The 18541-nt window shown below is 47.5% G+C and overlaps 1 protein-coding gene across 1 annotated transcript in view; it reads right to left on the reverse strand.

Annotated features, from left to right (window-relative positions):
* The window catches only part of LOC139422611 (unconventional myosin-XV-like), a 206940-nt gene that overhangs the window by 44055 nt on the left and 144344 nt on the right, over window positions 1-18541 (reverse strand). Inside the window, exons 36-37 of the mRNA XM_071173757.1 lie at window positions 18045-18112; window positions 14318-14428 (exon numbers count right to left, since the gene is read on the reverse strand). Coding sequence (XP_071029858.1) covers window positions 14318-14428; window positions 18045-18112 — 179 coding nt within the window. The remainder of the gene's footprint in view (window positions 1-14317; window positions 14429-18044; window positions 18113-18541) is intronic.

Raw genomic sequence — 18541 nt, forward strand, 5'->3', positions numbered from 1 at the left:
ACGTTCAGGGCTTTCTGAAAGCATTCAGATCCCTTGACTTTTTCCACATTTTGTTACGTTACAGTCTTATTAAATACAAACAAATCTTCATCAACATACACACAACACCCCATGTTGATAAGTGAAAACAGGTTTTTAGACATTTTTTGCAAATGTATTAAAAATAAAAAACAGAAATATTCAGACCCATTGTTATGAGACTCGAAATTGAGCTCAGGTGCATCCTGTTTCCATTGATCAACCTTGAGATGTTTCTACAAATTTATTGGAGTCCACTTGTAGCATCATACTCTAGGATGTAATCGCTGCCAAAGGTGCTTGAAGAAAGTACTGAGTAAAGGGTCTGAAAACTTATGTAAGTTTATTTTGTATTTTTTATTAGCAAACATTTCTAAAAAAAAATGTTTTGCTTTGTCATTATGGGGTACTGTGATGTCATTATGTGGTACTGTGACTTCATTATGGGGTACTGTGATGTCATTATGGGGTATTGTGATGTCATTATGGGGTACTGTGATGTCATTATGGGGTACTGTGATGTCATTATGTGGTACTGTGACTTCATTATGGGGTATTGTGATGTCATTATGGGGTACTGTGATGTCATTATGGGGTACTGTGATGTCATTATGGGGTACTGTGATGTCATTATGGGGTATTGTGATGTCATTATGGGGTATTGTGATGTCATTATGGGGTATTGTGATGTCATTATGGGGTATTGTGATGTCATTATGGGGTATTGTGTGTAGATTGATGAGGGGGAAATTATTTAATACATTTCAGAATAAGGATGTAAAGTAACAAAATGTGGAAAAAGTCAAGGGGTCTGAATACTTTCCGAAGGCACTGTATAACAGGGTCTACAAGACCCCAGACCCCCACACTCTGTGATGTCAGAACAGGTATTTGGCCTCCAGACTGCCTAAGACTAAAGCAAAGCAAGGTACTGCTCTGTTTCAGCTGGTATGGTCAGTCTAGCTGTATGGAGGAGAAGGTACTGCTCTGTTTCAGCTGGTATGGTCAGTCTAGCTGTATGGAGGAGGAGGTACTGCTCTGTTTCAGCTGGTATGGTCAGTCTAGCTGTATGGAGGAGGTACTGCTCTGTTTCAGCTGTTATGGTCAGTCTAGCTGTATGGAGAAGGTACTGCTCTGTTTCAGCTGGTATGGTCAGTCTAGCTGTATGGAGAAGGTACTGCTCTGTTTCATCTGGTATGGTCAGTCTAGCTGTCTGGAGGAGAAGGTACTGCTCTGTTTCAGCTGGTATGGTCAGTCTAGCTGTCTGGAGGAGAAGGTACTGCTCTGTTTCAGCTGGTATGGTCAGTCTAGCTGTATGGAGAAGAAGGTACTGCTCTGTTTCAGCTGGTATGGTCAGTCTAGCTGTATGGAGGAGAAGGTACTGCTCTGTTTCAGCTGTTATGGTCAGTCTAGCTGTCTGGAGAAGGTACTGCTCTGTTTCAGCTGGTATGGTCAGTCTAGCTGTATGGAGGAGAAGGTACTGCTCTGTTTCAGCTGGTATGGTCAGTCTAGCTGTATGGAGAAGGTACTGCTCTGTTTCAGCTGGTATGGTCAGTCTAGCTGTATGGAGAAGGTACTGCTCTGTTTCAGCTGGTATGGTCAGTCTAGCTGTATGGAGGAGAAGGTACTGCTCTGTTTCAGCTGGTATGGTCAGTCTAGCTGTATGGAGGAGAAGGTACTGCTCTGTTTCAGCTGGTATGGTCAGTCTAGCTGTATGGAGGAGAAGGTACTGCTCTGTTTCAGCTGGTATGGTCAGTCTAGCTGTATGGAGGAGAAGGTACTGCTCTGTTTCAGCTGGTATGGTCAGTCTAGCTGTATGGAGGAGAAGGTACTGCTCTGTTTCAGCTGGTATGGTCAGTCTAGCTGTATGGAGAAGGTACTGCTCTGTTTCAGCTGGTATGGTCAGTCTAGCTGTATGGAGGAGAAGGTACTGCTCTGTTTCAGCTGGTATGGTCAGTCTAGCTGTATGGAGGAGGAGGTACTGCTCTGTTTCAGCTGGTATGGTCAGTCTAGCTGTATGGAGGAGAAGGTACTGCTCTGTTTCAGCTGGTATGGTCAGTCTAGCTGTATGGAGGAGGTACTGCTCTGTTTCAGCTGTTATGGTCAGTCTAGCTGTATGGAGAAGGTACTGCTCTGTTTCAGCTGGTATGGTCAGTCTAGCTGTATGGAGAAGGTACTGCTCTGTTTCATCTGGTATGGTCAGTCTAGCTGTCTGGAGGAGAAGGTACTGCTCTGTTTCAGCTGGTATGGTCAGTCTAGCTGTCTGGAGGAGAAGGTACTGCTCTGTTTCAGCTGGTATGGTCAGTCTAGCTGTATGGAGAAGAAGGTACTGCTCTGTTTCAGCTGGTATGGTCAGTCTAGCTGTATGGAGGAGAAGGTACTGCTCTGTTTCAGCTGTTATGGTCAGTCTAGCTGTCTGGAGAAGGTACTGCTCTGTTTCAGCTGGTATGGTCAGTCTAGCTGTATGGAGGAGAAGGTACTGCTCTGTTTCAGCTGGTATGGTCAGTCTAGCTGTATGGAGAAGGTACTGCTCTGTTTCAGCTGGTATGGTCAGTCTAGCTGTATGGAGAAGGTACTGCTCTGTTTCAGCTGGTATGGTCAGTCTAGCTGTATGGAGGAGAAGGTACTGCTCTGTTTCAGCTGGTATGGTCAGTCTAGCTGTATGGAGGAGAAGGTACTGCTCTGTTTCAGCTGGTATGGTCAGTCTAGCTGAATGGAGGAGAAGGTACTGCTCTGTTTCAGCTGGTATGGTCAGTCTAGCTGTATGGAGGAGGTACTGCTCTGTTTCAGCTGGTATGGTCAGTCTAGCTGTATGGAGGAGGAGGTACTGCTCTGGTTCAGCTGTTATGGTCAGTCTAGCTGAATGGAGGAGGTACTGCTCTGTTTCAGCTGGTATGGTCAGTCTAGCTGTATGGAGGAGAAGGTACTGCTCTGTTTCAGCTGGTATGGTCAGTCTAGCTGTATGGAGGAGGAGGTACTGCTCTGTTTCAGCTGGTATGGTCAGTCTAGCTGTATGGAGGAGAAGGTACTGCTCTGTTTCAGCTGGTATGGTCAGTCTAGCTGAATGGAGGAGAAGGTACTGCTCTGTTTCAGCTGGTATGGTCAGTCTAGCTGTATGGAGAAGGTCCTGCTCTGTTTCAGCTGTTATGGTCAGTCTAGCTGTATGGAGGAGGAGGTACTGCTCTGTTTCAGCTGGTATGGTCAGTCTAGCTGTATGGAGAAGGTACTGCTCTGTTTCAGCTGGTATGGTCAGTCAAGCTGTATGGAGGAGAAGGTACTGCTCTGTTTCAGCTGGTATGGTCAGTCTAGCTGTATGGAGGAGAAGGTACTGCTCTGTTTCAGCTGGTATGGTCAGTCTAGCTGTATGGAGGAGAAGGTACTGCTCTGTTTCAGCTGGTATGGTCAGTCTAGCTGTATGGAGGAGAAGGTACTGCTCTGTTTCAGCTGGTATGGTCAGTCTAGCTGTATGGAGGAGAAGGTACTGCTCTGTTTCAGCTGGTATGGTCAGTCTAGCTGTATGGAGAAGGTACTGCTCTGTTTCAGCTGTTATGGTCAGTCTAGCTGTATGGAGGAGAAGGTACTGCTCTGTTTCAGCTGGTATGGTCAGTCTAGCTGTATGGAGGAGGAGGTACTGCTCTGTTTCAGCTGGTATGGTCAGTCTAGCTGTATGGAGGAGAAGGTACTGCTCTGTTTCAGCTGGTATGGTCAGTCTAGCTGTATGGAGAAGGTACTGCTCTGTTTCAGCTGGTATGGTCAGTCTAGCTGTATGGAGGAGGTACTGCTCTGTTTCAGCTGGTATGGTCAGTCTAGCTGTATGGAGGAGGAGGTACTGCTCTGGTTCAGCTGTTATGGTCAGTCTAGCTGAATGGAGGAGGTACTGCTCTGTTTCAGCTGGTATGGTCAGTCTAGCTGTATGGAGGAGAAGGTACTGCTCTGTTTCAGCTGGTATGGTCAGTCTAGCTGTATGGAGGAGGAGGTACTGCTCTGTTTCAGCTGGTATGGTCAGTCTAGCTGTATGGAGGAGAAGGTACTGCTCTGTTTCAGCTGGTATGGTCAGTCTAGCTGAATGGAGGAGGTACTGCTCTGTTTCAGCTGGTATGGTCAGTCTAGCTGTATGGAGAAGGTACTGCTCTGTTTCAGCTGGTATGGTCAGTCTAGCTGTATGGAGGAGAAGGTACTGCTCTGTTTCAGCTGGTATGGTCAGTCTAGCTGTATGGAGGAGAAGGTACTGCTCTGTTTCAGCTGGTATGGTCAGTCTAGCTGTATGGAGGAGAAGGTACTGCTCTGTTTCAGCTGGTATGGTCAGTCTAGCTGTATGGAGGAGAAGGTACTGCTCTGTTTCAGCTGGTATGGTCAGTCTAGCTGTATGGAGGAGAAGGTACTGCTCTGTTTCAGCTGGTATGGTCAGTCTAGCTGTATGGAGAAGGTACTGCTCTGTTTCAGCTGGTATGGTCAGTCTAGCTGTATGGAGGAGAAGGTACTGCTCTGTTTCAGCTGGTATGGTCAGTCTAGCTGTATGGAGGAGGAGGTACTGCTCTGTTTCAGCTGGTATGGTCAGTCTAGCTGTATGGAGGAGAAGGTACTGCTCTGTTTCAGCTGGTATGGTCAGTCTAGCTGTATGGAGGAGGTACTGCTCTGTTTCAGCTGTTATGGTCAGTCTAGCTGTATGGAGAAGGTACTGCTCTGTTTCAGCTGGTATGGTCAGTCTAGCTGTATGGAGAAGGTACTGCTCTGTTTCATCTGGTATGGTCAGTCTAGCTGTCTGGAGGAGAAGGTACTGCTCTGTTTCAGCTGGTATGGTCAGTCTAGCTGTCTGGAGGAGAAGGTACTGCTCTGTTTCAGCTGGTATGGTCAGTCTAGCTGTATGGAGAAGAAGGTACTGCTCTGTTTCAGCTGGTATGGTCAGTCTAGCTGTATGGAGGAGAAGGTACTGCTCTGTTTCAGCTGTTATGGTCAGTCTAGCTGTCTGGAGAAGGTACTGCTCTGTTTCAGCTGGTATGGTCAGTCTAGCTGTATGGAGGAGAAGGTACTGCTCTGTTTCAGCTGGTATGGTCAGTCTAGCTGTATGGAGGAGAAGGTACTGCTCTGTTTCAGCTGGTATGGTCAGTCTAGCTGTATGGAGGAGAAGGTACTGCTCTGTTTCAGCTGGTATGGTCAGTCTAGCTGTATGGAGAAGGTACTGCTCTGTTTCAGCTGGTATGGTCAGTCTAGCTGTATGGAGGAGAAGGTACTGCTCTGTTTCAGCTGGTATGGTCAGTCTAGCTGTATGGAGGAGAAGGTACTGCTCTGATTCAGCTGGTATGGTCAGTCTAGCTGTATGGAGGAGAAGGTACTGCTCTGTTTCAGCTGTTATGGTCAGTCTAGCTGTATGGAGAAGGTACTGCTCTGTTTCAGCTGGTATGGTCAGTCTAGCTGTATGGAGGAGGTACTGCTCTGTTTCAGCTGTTATGGTCAGTCTAGCTGAATGGAGGAGAAGGTACTGCTCTGTTTCAGCTGGTATGGTCAGTCTAGCTGTATGGAGGAGAAGGTACTGCTCTGTTTCAGCTGTTATGGTCAGTCTAGCTGTATGGAGAAGGTACTGCTCTGTTTCAGCTGGTATGGTCAGTCTAGCTGTATGGAGGAGAAGGTACTGCTCTGTTTCAGCTGGTATGGTCAGTCTAGCTGTATGGAGGAGGAGGTACTGCTCTGTTTCAGCTGGTATGGTCAGTCTAGCTGTATGGAGGAGGTACTGCTCTGTTTCAGCTGGTATGGTCAGTCTAGCTGTATGGAGGAGAAGGTACTGCTCTGTTTCAGCTGGTATGGTCAGTCTAGCTGTATGGAGAAGGTACTGCTCTGTTTCAGCTGGTATGGTCAGTCTAGCTGTATGGAGAAGGTACTGCTCTGTTTCAGCTGGTATGGTCAGTCTAGCTGTATGGAGGAGAAGGTACTGCTCTGTTTCAGCTGGTATGGTCAGTCTAGCTGTATGGAGGAGGTACTGCTCTGTTTCAGCTGGTATGGTCAGTCTAGCTGTATGGAGGAGAAGGTACTGCTCTGTTTCAGCTGTTATGGTCAGTCTAGCTGTCTGGAGAAGGTACTGCTCTGTTTCAGCTGTTATGGTCAGTCTAGCTGTATGGAGAAGGTACTGCTCTGTTTCAGCTGGTATGGTCAGTCTAGCTGTATGGAGGAGAAGGTACTGCTCTGTTTCAGCTGGTATGGTCAGTCTAGCTGTATGGAGGAGAAGGTACTGCTCTGTTTCAGCTGGTATGGTCAGTCTAGCTGTATGGAGGAGAAGGTACTGCTCTGTTTCAGCTGGTATGGTCAGTCTAGCTGTATGGAGGAGAAGGTACTGCTCTGTTTCAGCTGGTATGGTCAGTCTAGCTGTATGGAGGAGAAGGTACTGACTGCTCTGTTTCAGCTGGTATGGTCAGTCTAGCTGTATGGAGAAGGTACTGCTCTGTTTCAGCTGGTATGGTCAGTCTAGCTGTATGGAGGAGAAGGTACTGCTCTGTTTCAGCTGGTATGGTCAGTCTAGCTGTATGGAGAAGGTACTGCTCTGTTTCAGCTGGTATGGTCAGTCTAGCTGTATGGAGGAGAAGGTACTGCTCTGTTTCAGCTGTTATGGTCAGTCTAGCTGTATGGAGGAGAAGGTACTGCTCTGTTTCAGCTGGTATGGTCAGTCTAGCTGTATGGAGGAGAAGGTACTGCTCTGTTTCAGCTGTTACGGTCAGTCTAGCTGTATGGAGGAGAAGGTACTGCTCTGTTTCAGCTGGTATGGTCAGTCTAGCTGTATGGAGGAGAAGGTACTGTTCTGTTTCAGCTGGTATGGTCAGTCTAGCTGTATGGAGGAGAAGGTACTGCTCTGTTTCAGCTGGTATGGTCAGTCTAGCTGTATGGAGGAGGTACTGCTCTGTTTCAGCTGGTATGGTCAGTCTAGCTGTATGGAGGAGGAGGTACTGCTCTGTTTCAGCTGGTATGGTCAGTCTAGCTGTCTGGAGAAGGTACTGCTCTGTTTCAGCTGGTATGGTCAGTCTAGCTGTATGGAGGAGAAGGTACTGTTCTGTTTCAGCTGGTATGGTCAGTCTAGCTGTATGGAGAAGGAGGTACTGCTCTGTTTCAGCTGGTATGGTCAGTCTAGCTGTATGGAGGAGAAGGTACTGCTCTGTTTCAGCTGGTATGGTCAGTCTAGCTGTATGGAGGAGAAGGTACTGCTCTGTTTCAGCTGGTATGGTCAGTCTAGCTGTATGGAGGAGGAGGTACTGCTCTGTTTCAGCTGGTATGGTCAGTCTAGCTGTATGGAGGAGAAGGTACTGCTCTGTTTCAGCTGTTATGGTCAGTCTAGCTGTATGGAGAAGGTACTGCTCTGTTTCAGCTGTTATGGTCAGTCTAGCTGTATGGAGGAGGAGGTACTGCTCTGTTTCAGCTGGTATGGTCAGTCTAGCTGTCTGGAGAAGGTACTGCTCTGTTTCAGCTGTTATGGTCAGTCTAGCTGTATGGAGGAGAAGGTACTGCTCTGTTTCAGCTGGTATGGTCAGTCTAGCTGTATGGAGGAGGAGGTACTGCTCTGTTTCAGCTGTTATGGTCAGTCTAGCTGTATGGAGGAGAAGGTACTGCTCTGTTTCAGCTGGTATGGTCAGTCTAGCTGTATGGAGGAGGTACTGCTCTGTTTCAGCTGGTATGGTCAGTCTAGCTGTATGGAGGAGAAGGTACTGCTCTGTTTCAGCTGGTATGGTCAGTCTAGCTGTATGGAGGAGAAGGTACTGCTCTGTTTCAGCTGGTATGGTCAGTCTAGCTGTATGGAGGAGGTACTGCTCTGTTTCAGCTGGTATGGTCAGTCTAGCTGTATGGAGGAGGTACTGCTCTGTTTCAGCTGGTATGGTCAGTCTAGCTGTATGGAGGAGAAGGTACTGCTCGGTTTCAGCTGGTATGGTCAGTCTAGCTGTATGGAGGAGAAGGTACTGCTCTGTTTCAGCTGGTATGGTCAGTCTAGCTGTATGGAGGAGAAGGTGCTGCTCTGTTTCAGCTGGTATGGTCAGTCTAGCTGTATGGAGGAGAAGGTGCTGCTCTGTTTCAGCTGGTATGGTCAGTCTAGCTGTATGGAGGAGAAGGTGCTGCTCTGTTTCAGCTGGTATGGTCAGTCTAGCTGTATGGAGGAGAAGGTACTGCTCTGTTTCAGCTGGTATGGTCAGTCTAGCTGTATGGAGGAGGTACTGCTCTGTTTCAGCTGGTATGGTCAGTCTAGCTGTATGGAGGAGGAGGTACTGCTCTGTTTCAGCTGGTATGGTCAGTCTAGCTGTCTGGAGAAGGTACTGCTCTGTTTCAGCTGGTATGGTCAGTCTAGCTGTATGGAGGAGAAGGTACTGTTCTGTTTCAGCTGGTATGGTCAGTCTAGCTGTATGGAGAAGGAGGTACTGCTCTGTTTCAGCTGGTATGGTCAGTCTAGCTGTATGGAGGAGAAGGTACTGCTCTGTTTCAGCTGGTATGGTCAGTCTAGCTGTATGGAGGAGAAGGTACTGCTCTGTTTCAGCTGGTATGGTCAGTCTAGCTGTATGGAGGAGGAGGTACTGCTCTGTTTCAGCTGGTATGGTCAGTCTAGCTGTATGGAGGAGAAGGTACTGCTCTGTTTCAGCTGTTATGGTCAGTCTAGCTGTATGGAGAAGGTACTGCTCTGTTTCAGCTGTTATGGTCAGTCTAGCTGTATGGAGGAGAAGGTGCTGCTCTGTTTCAGCTGGTATGGTCAGTCTAGCTGTATGGAGAAGGTACTGCTCTGTTTCAGCTGTTATGGTCAGTCTAGCTGTATGGAGGAGAAGGTACTGCTCTGTTTCAGCTGGTATGGTCAGTCTAGCTGTATGGAGGAGGAGGTACTGCTCTGTTTCAGCTGTTATGGTCAGTCTAGCTGTATGGAGGAGAAGGTACTGCTCTGTTTCAGCTGGTATGGTCAGTCTAGCTGTATGGAGGAGGTACTGCTCTGTTTCAGCTGGTATGGTCAGTCTAGCTGTATGGAGGAGAAGGTACTGCTCTGTTTCAGCTGGTATGGTCAGTCTAGCTGTATGGAGGAGAAGGTACTGCTCTGTTTCAGCTGGTATGGTCAGTCTAGCTGTATGGAGGAGGTACTGCTCTGTTTCAGCTGGTATGGTCAGTCTAGCTGTATGGAGGAGGTACTGCTCTGTTTCAGCTGGTATGGTCAGTCTAGCTGTATGGAGGAGAAGGTACTGCTCTGTTTCAGCTGGTATGGTCAGTCTAGCTGTATGGAGAAGGTACTGCTCTGTTTCAGCTGGTATGGTCAGCCTAGCTGTCTGGAGAAGGTACTGCTCTGTTTCAGCTGGTATGGTCAGTCTAGCTGTATGGAGGAGAAGGTACTGCTCTGTTTCAGCTGGTATGGTCAGTCTAGCTGTATGGAGGAGAAGGTACTGCTCTGTTTCAGCTGGTATGGTCAGTCTAGCTGTATGGAGAAGGTACTGCTCTGTTTCAGCTGGTATGGTCAGCCTAGCTGTCTGGAGAAGGTACTGCTCTGTTTCAGCTGGTATGGTCAGTCTAGCTGTATGGAGGAGGTACTGCTCTGTTTCAGCTGGTATGGTCAGTCTAGCTGTATGGAGAAGGTACTGCTCTGTTTCAGCTGGTATGGTCAGTCTAGCTGTATGGAGAAGGTACTGCTCTGTTTCAGCTGGTATGGTCAGTCTAGCTGTATGGAGGAGGTACTGCTCTGTTTCAGCTGGTATGGTCAGTCTAGCTGTATGGAGGAGAAGGTACTGCTCTGTTTCAGCTGGTATGGTCAGTCTAGCTGTATGGAGGAGAAGGTACTGCTCTGTTTCAGCTGGTATGGTCAGTCTAGCTGTATGGAGGAGAAGGTACTGCTCTGTTTCAGCTGGTATGGTCAGTCTAGCTGTATGGAGAAGGTACTGCTCTGTTTCAGCTGGTATGGTCAGTCTAGCTGTATGGAGGAGAAGGTACTGCTCTGTTTCAGCTGGTATGGTCAGTCTAGCTGTATGGAGGAGAAGGTACTGCTCTGTTTCAGCTGTATGGTCAGTCTAGCTGTAGGAGGAGGTACTGCTCTGTTTCAGCTGGTATGGTCAGTCTAGCTGTATGGAGGAGAGGTACTGCTCTGTTTCAGCTGGTATGGTCAGTCTAGCTGTATGGAGAAGGTACTGCTCTGTTTCAGCTGGTATGGTCAGTCTAGCTGTATGGAGGAGGTACTGCTCTGTTTCAGCTGGTATGGTCAGTCTAGCTGTAGCTGTTTCAGCTGGTATGGTCATGGAGGAGAAGGTACTGCTCTGTTTCAGCTGGTATGGTCAGTCTAGCTGTATGGAGGAGAAGGTACTGCTCTGTTTCAGCTGGTATGGTCAGTCTAGCTGTATGGAGAAGGTACTGCTCTGTTTCAGCTGGTATGGTCAGTCTAGCTGTATGGAGGAGAAGGTACTGCTCTGTTTCAGCTGGTATGGTCAGTCTAGCTGTATGGAGGAGAAGGTACTGCTCTGTTTCAGCTGGTATGGTCAGTCTAGCTGTATGGAGGAGAAGGTACTGCTCTGTTTCAGCTGGTATGGTCAGTCTAGCTGTATGGAGAAGGTACTGCTCTGTTTCAGCTGGTATGGTCAGTCTAGCTGTATGGAGAAGGTACTGCTCTGTTTCAGCTGGTATGGTCAGTCTAGCTGTATGGAGGAGGTACTGCTCTGTTTCAGCTGGTATGGTCAGTCTAGCTGTATGGAGGAGAAGGTACTGCTCTGTTTCAGCTGGTATGGTCAGTCTAGCTGTATGGAGGAGAAGGTACTGCTCTGTTTCAGCTGGTATGGTCAGTCTAGCTGTATGGAGGAGAAGGTACTGCTCTGTTTCAGCTGGTATGGTCAGTCTAGCTGTATGGAGGAGGAGGTACTGCTCTGTTTCAGCTGGTATGGTCAGTCTAGCTGTATGGAGGAGGTACTGCTCTGTTTCAGCTGGTATGGTCAGTCTAGCTGTATGGAGGAGAAGGTACTGCTCTGTTTCAGCTGGTATGGTCAGTCTAGCTGTATGGAGGAGAAGGTACTGCTCTGTTTCAGCTGGTATGGTCAGTCTAGCTGTATGGAGAAGGTACTGCTCTGTTTCAGCTGGTATGGTCAGTCTAGCTGTATGGAGAAGGTACTGCTCTGTTTCAGCTGGTATGGTCAGTCTAGCTGTATGGAGGAGGTACTGCTCTGTTTCAGCTGGTATGGTCAGTCTAGCTGTATGGAGGAGAAGGTACTGCTCTGTTTCAGCTGGTATGGTCAGTCTAGCTGTATGGAGGAGAAGGTACTGCTCTGTTTCAGCTGGTATGGTCAGTCTAGCTGTATGGAGGAGAAGGTACTGCTCTGTTTCAGCTGGTATGGTCAGTCTAGCTGTATGGAGGAGAAGGTACTGCTCTGTTTCAGCTGGTATGGTCAGTCTAGCTGTATGGAGGAGGTACTGCTCTGTTTCAGCTGGTATGGTCAGTCTAGCTGTATGGAGGAGGAGGTACTGCTCTGTTTCAGCTGGTATGGTCAGTCTAGCTGTATGGAGGAGAAGGTACTGCTCTGTTTCAGCTGGTATGGTCAGTCTAGCTGTATGGAGGAGAAGGTACTGCTCTGTTTCAGCTGGTATGGTCAGTCTAGCTGTATGGAGGAGGTACTGCTCTGTTTCAGCTGGTATGGTCAGTCTAGCTGTATGGAGAAGGTACTGCTCTGTTTCAGCTGGTATGGTCAGTCTAGCTGTATGGAGGAGGTACTGCTCTGTTTCAGCTGGTATGGTCAGTCTAGCTGTATGGAGGAGGAGGTACTGCTCTGTTTCAGCTGGTATGGTCAGTCTAGCTGTATGGAGGAGAAGGTACTGCTCTGTTTCAGCTGGTATGGTCAGTCTAGCTGTATGGAGGAGGAGGTACTGCTCTGTTTCAGCTGGTATGGTCAGTCTAGCTGTATGGAGGAGAAGGTACTGCTCTGTTTCAGCTGGTATGGTCAGTCTAGCTGTATGGAGGAGGTACTGCTCTGTTTCAGCTGGTATGGTCAGTCTAGCTGTATGGAGGAGAAGGTACTGCTCTGTTTCAGCTGGTATGGTCAGTCTAGCTGTATGGAGGAGAAGGTACTGCTCTGTTTCAGCTGGTATGGTCAGTCTAGCTGTATGGAGGAGAAGGTACTGCTCTGTTTCAGCTGGTATGGTCAGTCTAGCTGTATGGAGGAGAAGGTACTGCTCTGTTTCAGCTGGTATGGTCAGTCTAGCTGTATGGAGGAGGTACTGCTCTGTTTCAGCTGGTATGGTCAGTCTAGCTGTATGGAGGAGGAGGTACTGCTCTGTTTCAGCTGGTATGGTCAGTCTAGCTGTATGGAGGAGAAGGTACTGCTCTGTTTCAGCTGGTATGGTCAGTCTAGCTGTATGGAGGAGAAGGTACTGCTCTGTTTCAGCTGGTATGGTCAGTCTAGCTGTATGGAGGAGGTACTGCTCTGTTTCAGCTGGTATGGTCAGTCTAGCTGTATGGAGAAGGTACTGCTCTGTTTCAGCTGGTATGGTCAGTCTAGCTGTATGGAGGAGGTACTGCTCTGTTTCAGCTGGTATGGTCAGTCTAGCTGTATGGAGGAGGAGGTACTGCTCTGTTTCAGCTGGTATGGTCAGTCTAGCTGCATGGAGGAGAAGGTACTGCTCTGTTTCAGCTGGTATGGTCAGTCTAGCTGTATGGAGGAGGAGGTACTGCTCTGTTTCAGCTGGTATGGTCAGTCTAGCTGTATGGAGGAGAAGGTACTGCTCTGTTTCAGCTGGTATGGTCAGTCTAGCTGTATGGAGAAGAAGGTACTGCTCTGTTTCAGCTGGTATGGTCAGTCTAGCTGTATGGAGGAGAAGGTACTGCTCTGTTTCAGCTGGTATGGTCAGTCTAGCTGTATGGAGGAGAAGGTACTGCTCTGTTTCAGCTGGTATGGTCAGTCTAGCTGTATGGAGAAGGTACTGCTCTGTTTCAGCTGGTATGGTCAGTCTAGCTGTATGGAGGAGGTACTGCTCTGTTTCAGCTGGTATGGTCAGTCTAGCTGTATGGAGGAGGAGGTACTGCTCTGTTTCAGCTGGTATGGTCAGTCTAGCTGTATGGAGGAGAAGGTACTGCTCTGTTTCAGCTGGTATGGTCAGTCTAGCTGTATGGAGGAGGAGGTACTGCTCTGTTTCAGCTGGTATGGTCAGTCTAGCTGTATGGAGGAGAAGGTACTGCTCTGTTTCAGCTGGTATGGTCAGTCTAGCTGTATGGAGGAGGTACTGCTCTGTTTCAGCTGGTATGGTCAGTCTAGCTGTATGGAGGAGAAGGTACTGCTCTGTTTCAGCTGGTATGGTCAGTCTAGCTGTATGGAGGAGAAGGTACTGCTCTGTTTCAGCTGGTATGGTCAGTCTAGCTGTATGGAGGAGAAGGTACTGCTCTGTTTCAGCTGGTATGGTCAGTCTAGCTGTATGGAGGAGAAGGTACTGCTCTGTTTCAGCTGGTATGGTCAGTCTAGCTGTATGGAGGAGGTACTGCTCTGTTTCAGCTGGTATGGTCAGTCTAGCTGTATGGAGGAGGAGGTACTGCTCTGTTTCAGCTGGTATGGTCAGTCTAGCTGTATGGAGGAGAAGGTACTGCTCTGTTTCAGCTGGTATGGTCAGTCTAGCTGTATGGAGGAGAAGGTACTGCTCTGTTTCAGCTGGTATGGTCAGTCTAGCTGAATGGAGGAGAAGGTACTGCTCTGTTTCAGCTGGTATGGTCAGTCTAGCTGTATGGAGGAGAAGGTGCTGCTCTGTTTCAGCTGGTATGGTCAGTCTAGCTGTATGGAGGAGAAGGTACTGCTCTGTTTCAGCTGGTATGGTCAGTCTAGCTGTATGGAGGAGGAGGTACTGCTCTGTTTCAGCTGGTATGGTCAGTCTAGCTGTATGGAGAAGGTACTGCTCTGTTTCAGCTGGTATGGTCAGTCTAGCTGTATGGAGGAGAAGGTACTGCTCTGTTTCAGCTGGTATGGTCAGTCTAGCTGTATGGAGGAGGAGGTACTGCTCTGTTTCAGCTGGTATGGTCAGTCTAGCTGTATGGAGGAGAAGGTACTGCTCTGTTTCAGCTGGTATGGTCAGTCTAGCTGTATGGAGGAGAAGGTGCTGCTCTGTTTCAGACAAAGACCTTTGAAATGTTTGAATCCTTCTTGTATTTTAATTTGTAATTTGTGGATTCAAATTATGTATTTAAAATGTATGTGTGTGTGTGTGTGTGTGTGTGTGTGTGTGTATGTGTGTGTGTGTGTGTGTGTATGTGTGTGTGTGTGTGTGTGTGCGTGTGTGTGCGTGTGTGTGTGCGTGTGTGTGTGTGTGTGCGTGTGTGTGTGTGTGTGTCAGTGTGTGTCCTCACATGGCTGGAGGTGCGGGGGCTTGGTTGTGTGGGAGGGGCCTGGGGGGCGAGGGGGAAGGAAGACAACATCTGCTGCTGGAAAGCCATGGCCTGCATGGTCATCTGCTGGGCCTGAAAAAACAGGAACACAGTAGTATTACAGTAGTATTACAGTATTACAGTAGGATTACAGTAGGATTACATTATTATAGCCATGGCCTGCATGGTCATCTGCTGGGCCTGAAAAAACAGGAACACGGTAGTTTTACAGTAGGATTACAGTATTATAGCCATGGCCTGCATGGTCATCTGCTGGGCCTGAAAAATAGGAACATAGTAGTATTACAGTAGGATTACAGTATTATAGCAGTATTATAGTAGAATTACAGTAGTATTACAGTATTATAGCAGTATTACAGTAGGATTACAGTAGTATTACAGTATTATAGCAGTATTATAGTAGTATTACAGTAGTATTATAGAAGTACTGTAGCAGTATTACAGTAGGATTACAGTAGGATTACAGTATTATAGTAGTATTACATTAGTATTATAGAAGTACTGTAGCAGGTTTATAGTAGTATTACACTATTATAGCAGTATTATAGTAGTATTACAGTAGTATTATGGAAGTATTATATCATTACTACCGAGCATTATAGTAGATTACAGTATGATTATAGCAGCTTATAGTACATAAACTGAATCGTACAATACCGGATCCGACACTCGTCGGATGTGACAGGGCTTGCAAACTTTTACGGACTACAAAGGGAAGCACAGCCAAGAGCTGCCCAGTGACACGAGCCTACCAGATGAGATAAATAACTTCTATGCTCGCTTCGAGGCAATCAACACAAATCAAATCAAATCAAATTTTATTTGTCACATACACATGGTTAGCAGATGTTAATGCGAGTGTAGCGAAATGCTTGAAGCATGCATGAGAGCATCAGCTCTTCTGGATGACTATGTGATCTCACGCTCTCCGTAGCCGATGTGAGTGAGACCGTGAAACAGGTCAACATTCACAAGGCCGCAAGGCCAGACGGATTACCAGGACGTGTACTCCGAGCATGCACTGACCAATGTCTTCAATGACATTTATAACCTGTCCCTGACCGAGTCTGTAACAACAACATGTTTTAAACAGACCACCATAGTCCCTGTGCCCAAGAACACCAAGGTAACCTGCCTAAATGACTAACGACCCATAGCACTCATGTCTGTAGCCATGAAGTGCTTAGAAAGGCAGGTCATGGCTCACATCAACACCATTATCCCAGAAATCCTAGACCCACTCCAATTTGCATACCACCCCAACAGATCCAGAGATGATGCAATCTCTTTTGCACTCCACACTGCCCTTTCCCACCTGGACAAAACGAACACCTATGTGTGAATGCTATTCATTGACTACAGCTCAGCGTTCAACACCATAGTGTCTCAAAGCTCATCACTAAGCTAAAGACCCTGGGACTAAACACCTCCCTCTGCAACTGGATCCTGGACTTCCTGACGGGCCTCCCCCATGTGGTAAGGGTAGGTAACAACACATCAGCCACAATGATCCTCAACACAGGAGTCCCTCAGTGGTGCGTGCTCAGTCCCCTCCTGTACTCCCTGTTCACTCATGACTGCACGGCCAGGCACGACTCCAACACCATCATTAAGTTTGCCGATGCCACAACAGTGGTAGGCCTGATCACCGACAACGATGAGACAGCCTATAGGGAGGAGGTCAGAGACCTGACCGTGTGGTGCCAGGATAGAAACCTCTCCCTCGACGTGATCAAGACAAAGGAGATGATTGTGGACTACAGGAAAAGGAGGACTGAGCACGTCCCCATTCTCATCGACGGGGCTGTATGTAGTGGAGCAGATGGAGAGCTATAAGTTCCTTGGTGTCCAAAAAACTAACATGTTCCAAACACATCAAGACAGTGGTGAAAGGGCACGACAAAGCCTATTCCCCTCAGGAGACTGAAAAGATTTGGTCCTCAGATCCTCAAAACGCCTTTTCCCCTCAGGAGACTGAAAAGATTCAGCATGGGTCCTCAGATCCTCAAAAAGCCTATTCCCCTCAGGAGACTGAAAAGATTTGGTCCTCAGATCCTTACAAAGCCTATTCCCCTCAAGAGACTGAAAAGATTTGGCATGGGTCCTCAGATCCTCACAAAGCCTATTCCCCCCAGGAGACTGAAAAGATTTGGTCCTCAGATCCTCAAAAAGCCTATTCCCCTCAGGAGACTAAAAAGATTTGGCATGGGTCCTCAGATCCTCAAAAAGTTCTACAGCTGCACCATTGAGAGCATCACCACCTGGTATGGCAACTGCTCGGCCTCCGACCGCAAGGCACTACAGAGGGTAGTGCGTACGGCCCAGTACATCCCTGGGGCCAAGCTTCGTGCCATCCAGGACCTCTATACCCAGCGGTGTCAGAGGAAGGCCCTAAAAATTGCCAAGGGCTCCAGCCACCCTAGTCATAGACTGTTCTCTCTGATGCCGCACGGCAATCTGTACCGGAGCGACCAAGAGGCTTCTTAACAGCTTCTACTCCATAAGACTCCTGAACAGATAACAAATGGACTATTTGCATTGTCCCTACCCTCCATCTTCGGAGAGTAGGGACAATGCATTCGGCTGCTGTTTATTCTCCATGCATTGTCACTTTACCTTGTTACCTCGACTAACCGGTGCCCCCGCACATTGACTGTACCCCCTTCATACAGCCTCGCTACTGTTATTTTATTATTATTGCTCCTTAATTATTATAATTATTTTTTTTATGTATATATTTTTGTATTATTCATTATTTGTTATTTTCTAATTATTAAAAAATAAAATCTATCTTTTTATAAAAAAAAATATTTTTACTTCATTTTAATTTAGAAAAATACTTTCACTGTAAGAGCCTACAATTGTGGTATTCGGCGCATGTGACAAATAAAATGTGATTTGATTTTGAATTGATAGTTTTTATACTGAACTAAAATAAAATGCAACAATTTCAAAGATTCATAGAAGGAAATCAGTCAATTGAAAGACATCCATTAGGCCCTAATCTGTGGATTTGGGCAGGGGCACAGCCATGGGTAAACCTGGAAGGGCATAGGCCCACCCACTTGGGAGCCAGGTCCTGCCAATCAGAATGAGTTTTTCCCCAGAAAACGGGCTTTATCGCAGACAGAAATACTCCTCAGCACCCCCCCTCCCCCTACTCAGACAATCCCGCAGGTGAAGAAGTCGGATATGGAGGTCGCGGGCTGGCGTGGTTACACGTGGTCTGCGGCTGTGAGGGCGATTGGCCGTACTGACCAATTCTCTGAAATGTCGTTGGAGGCGGCTTATGGTAGAGAAATGAACATTCACATTTTGGGCAACACCTCTGTTGCACATTCCTGCAATCAGCATGCCAATTGCACGCTCCTTCAAAACTTGAGACATCTGTGGCATTGTGTTGTGTGACAAAACTGCACATTTTAGAGTGGCCTTTTATTGTTCCCAGCACAAGGTGCATCTGAGTAATGTTCATGCTGTTTAATAGGCTTCTTGATATGACACACCTGTCAGTTGGATGGATTATCTTGACAATGGAGAAATGCTCACCAACAGGGATGGAAACACATTAGGGAGAAAGAAGCTTTTTGTGCGTTATGGAACATTTCTGGGATCTTTTGTTTCAGATCATGAAACATGGGACCAACACTTTACATATTTTTGTTCAGTATAGTATAATGAGACAAACCAGTATGATGGCTTGCTGGTTGATGATGGTCTGTTGCTGCTGAGCCATCCCTGTCTGTTCTGGAGAACCTGGAGAAACACACAGACAGACAGTTTCAACACAACTAGAAACAACCAATCCTCCTCTTGAGATACAAAAAGATGAACACACACACAGTAGGGTACAGGGTCAGTGTCTGACTTGGTAGGGTACAGGGTAGGGTACAGGGTTAGTGTCTGACTCGGTAGGGTACAGGGTTAGTGTCTGACTCGGTAGGGTACAGGGTAGAGTACAGGGTTAGTGTCTGACTTGGTAGGGTACAGGGTTAGTGTCTGACTTGGTAGGGTACAGGGTTAGTGTTTGACTTGGTAGGGTACAGGGTTAGTGTCTGACTCGTTAGGGTACAGGGTAGGGTACAGGGTTAGTATCTGACTTAGTAGGGTACAGGGTAGGGTACAGGGTTAGTGTCTGACTCGGTAGGGTACAGGGTAGAGTACAGGGTTAGTGTCTGACTCGGT

This window comes from Oncorhynchus clarkii, chromosome 12, assembly GCF_045791955.1.
Source record: "Oncorhynchus clarkii lewisi isolate Uvic-CL-2024 chromosome 12, UVic_Ocla_1.0, whole genome shotgun sequence".
NCBI classification, from domain to species: domain Eukaryota; kingdom Metazoa; phylum Chordata; class Actinopteri; order Salmoniformes; family Salmonidae; genus Oncorhynchus; species Oncorhynchus clarkii.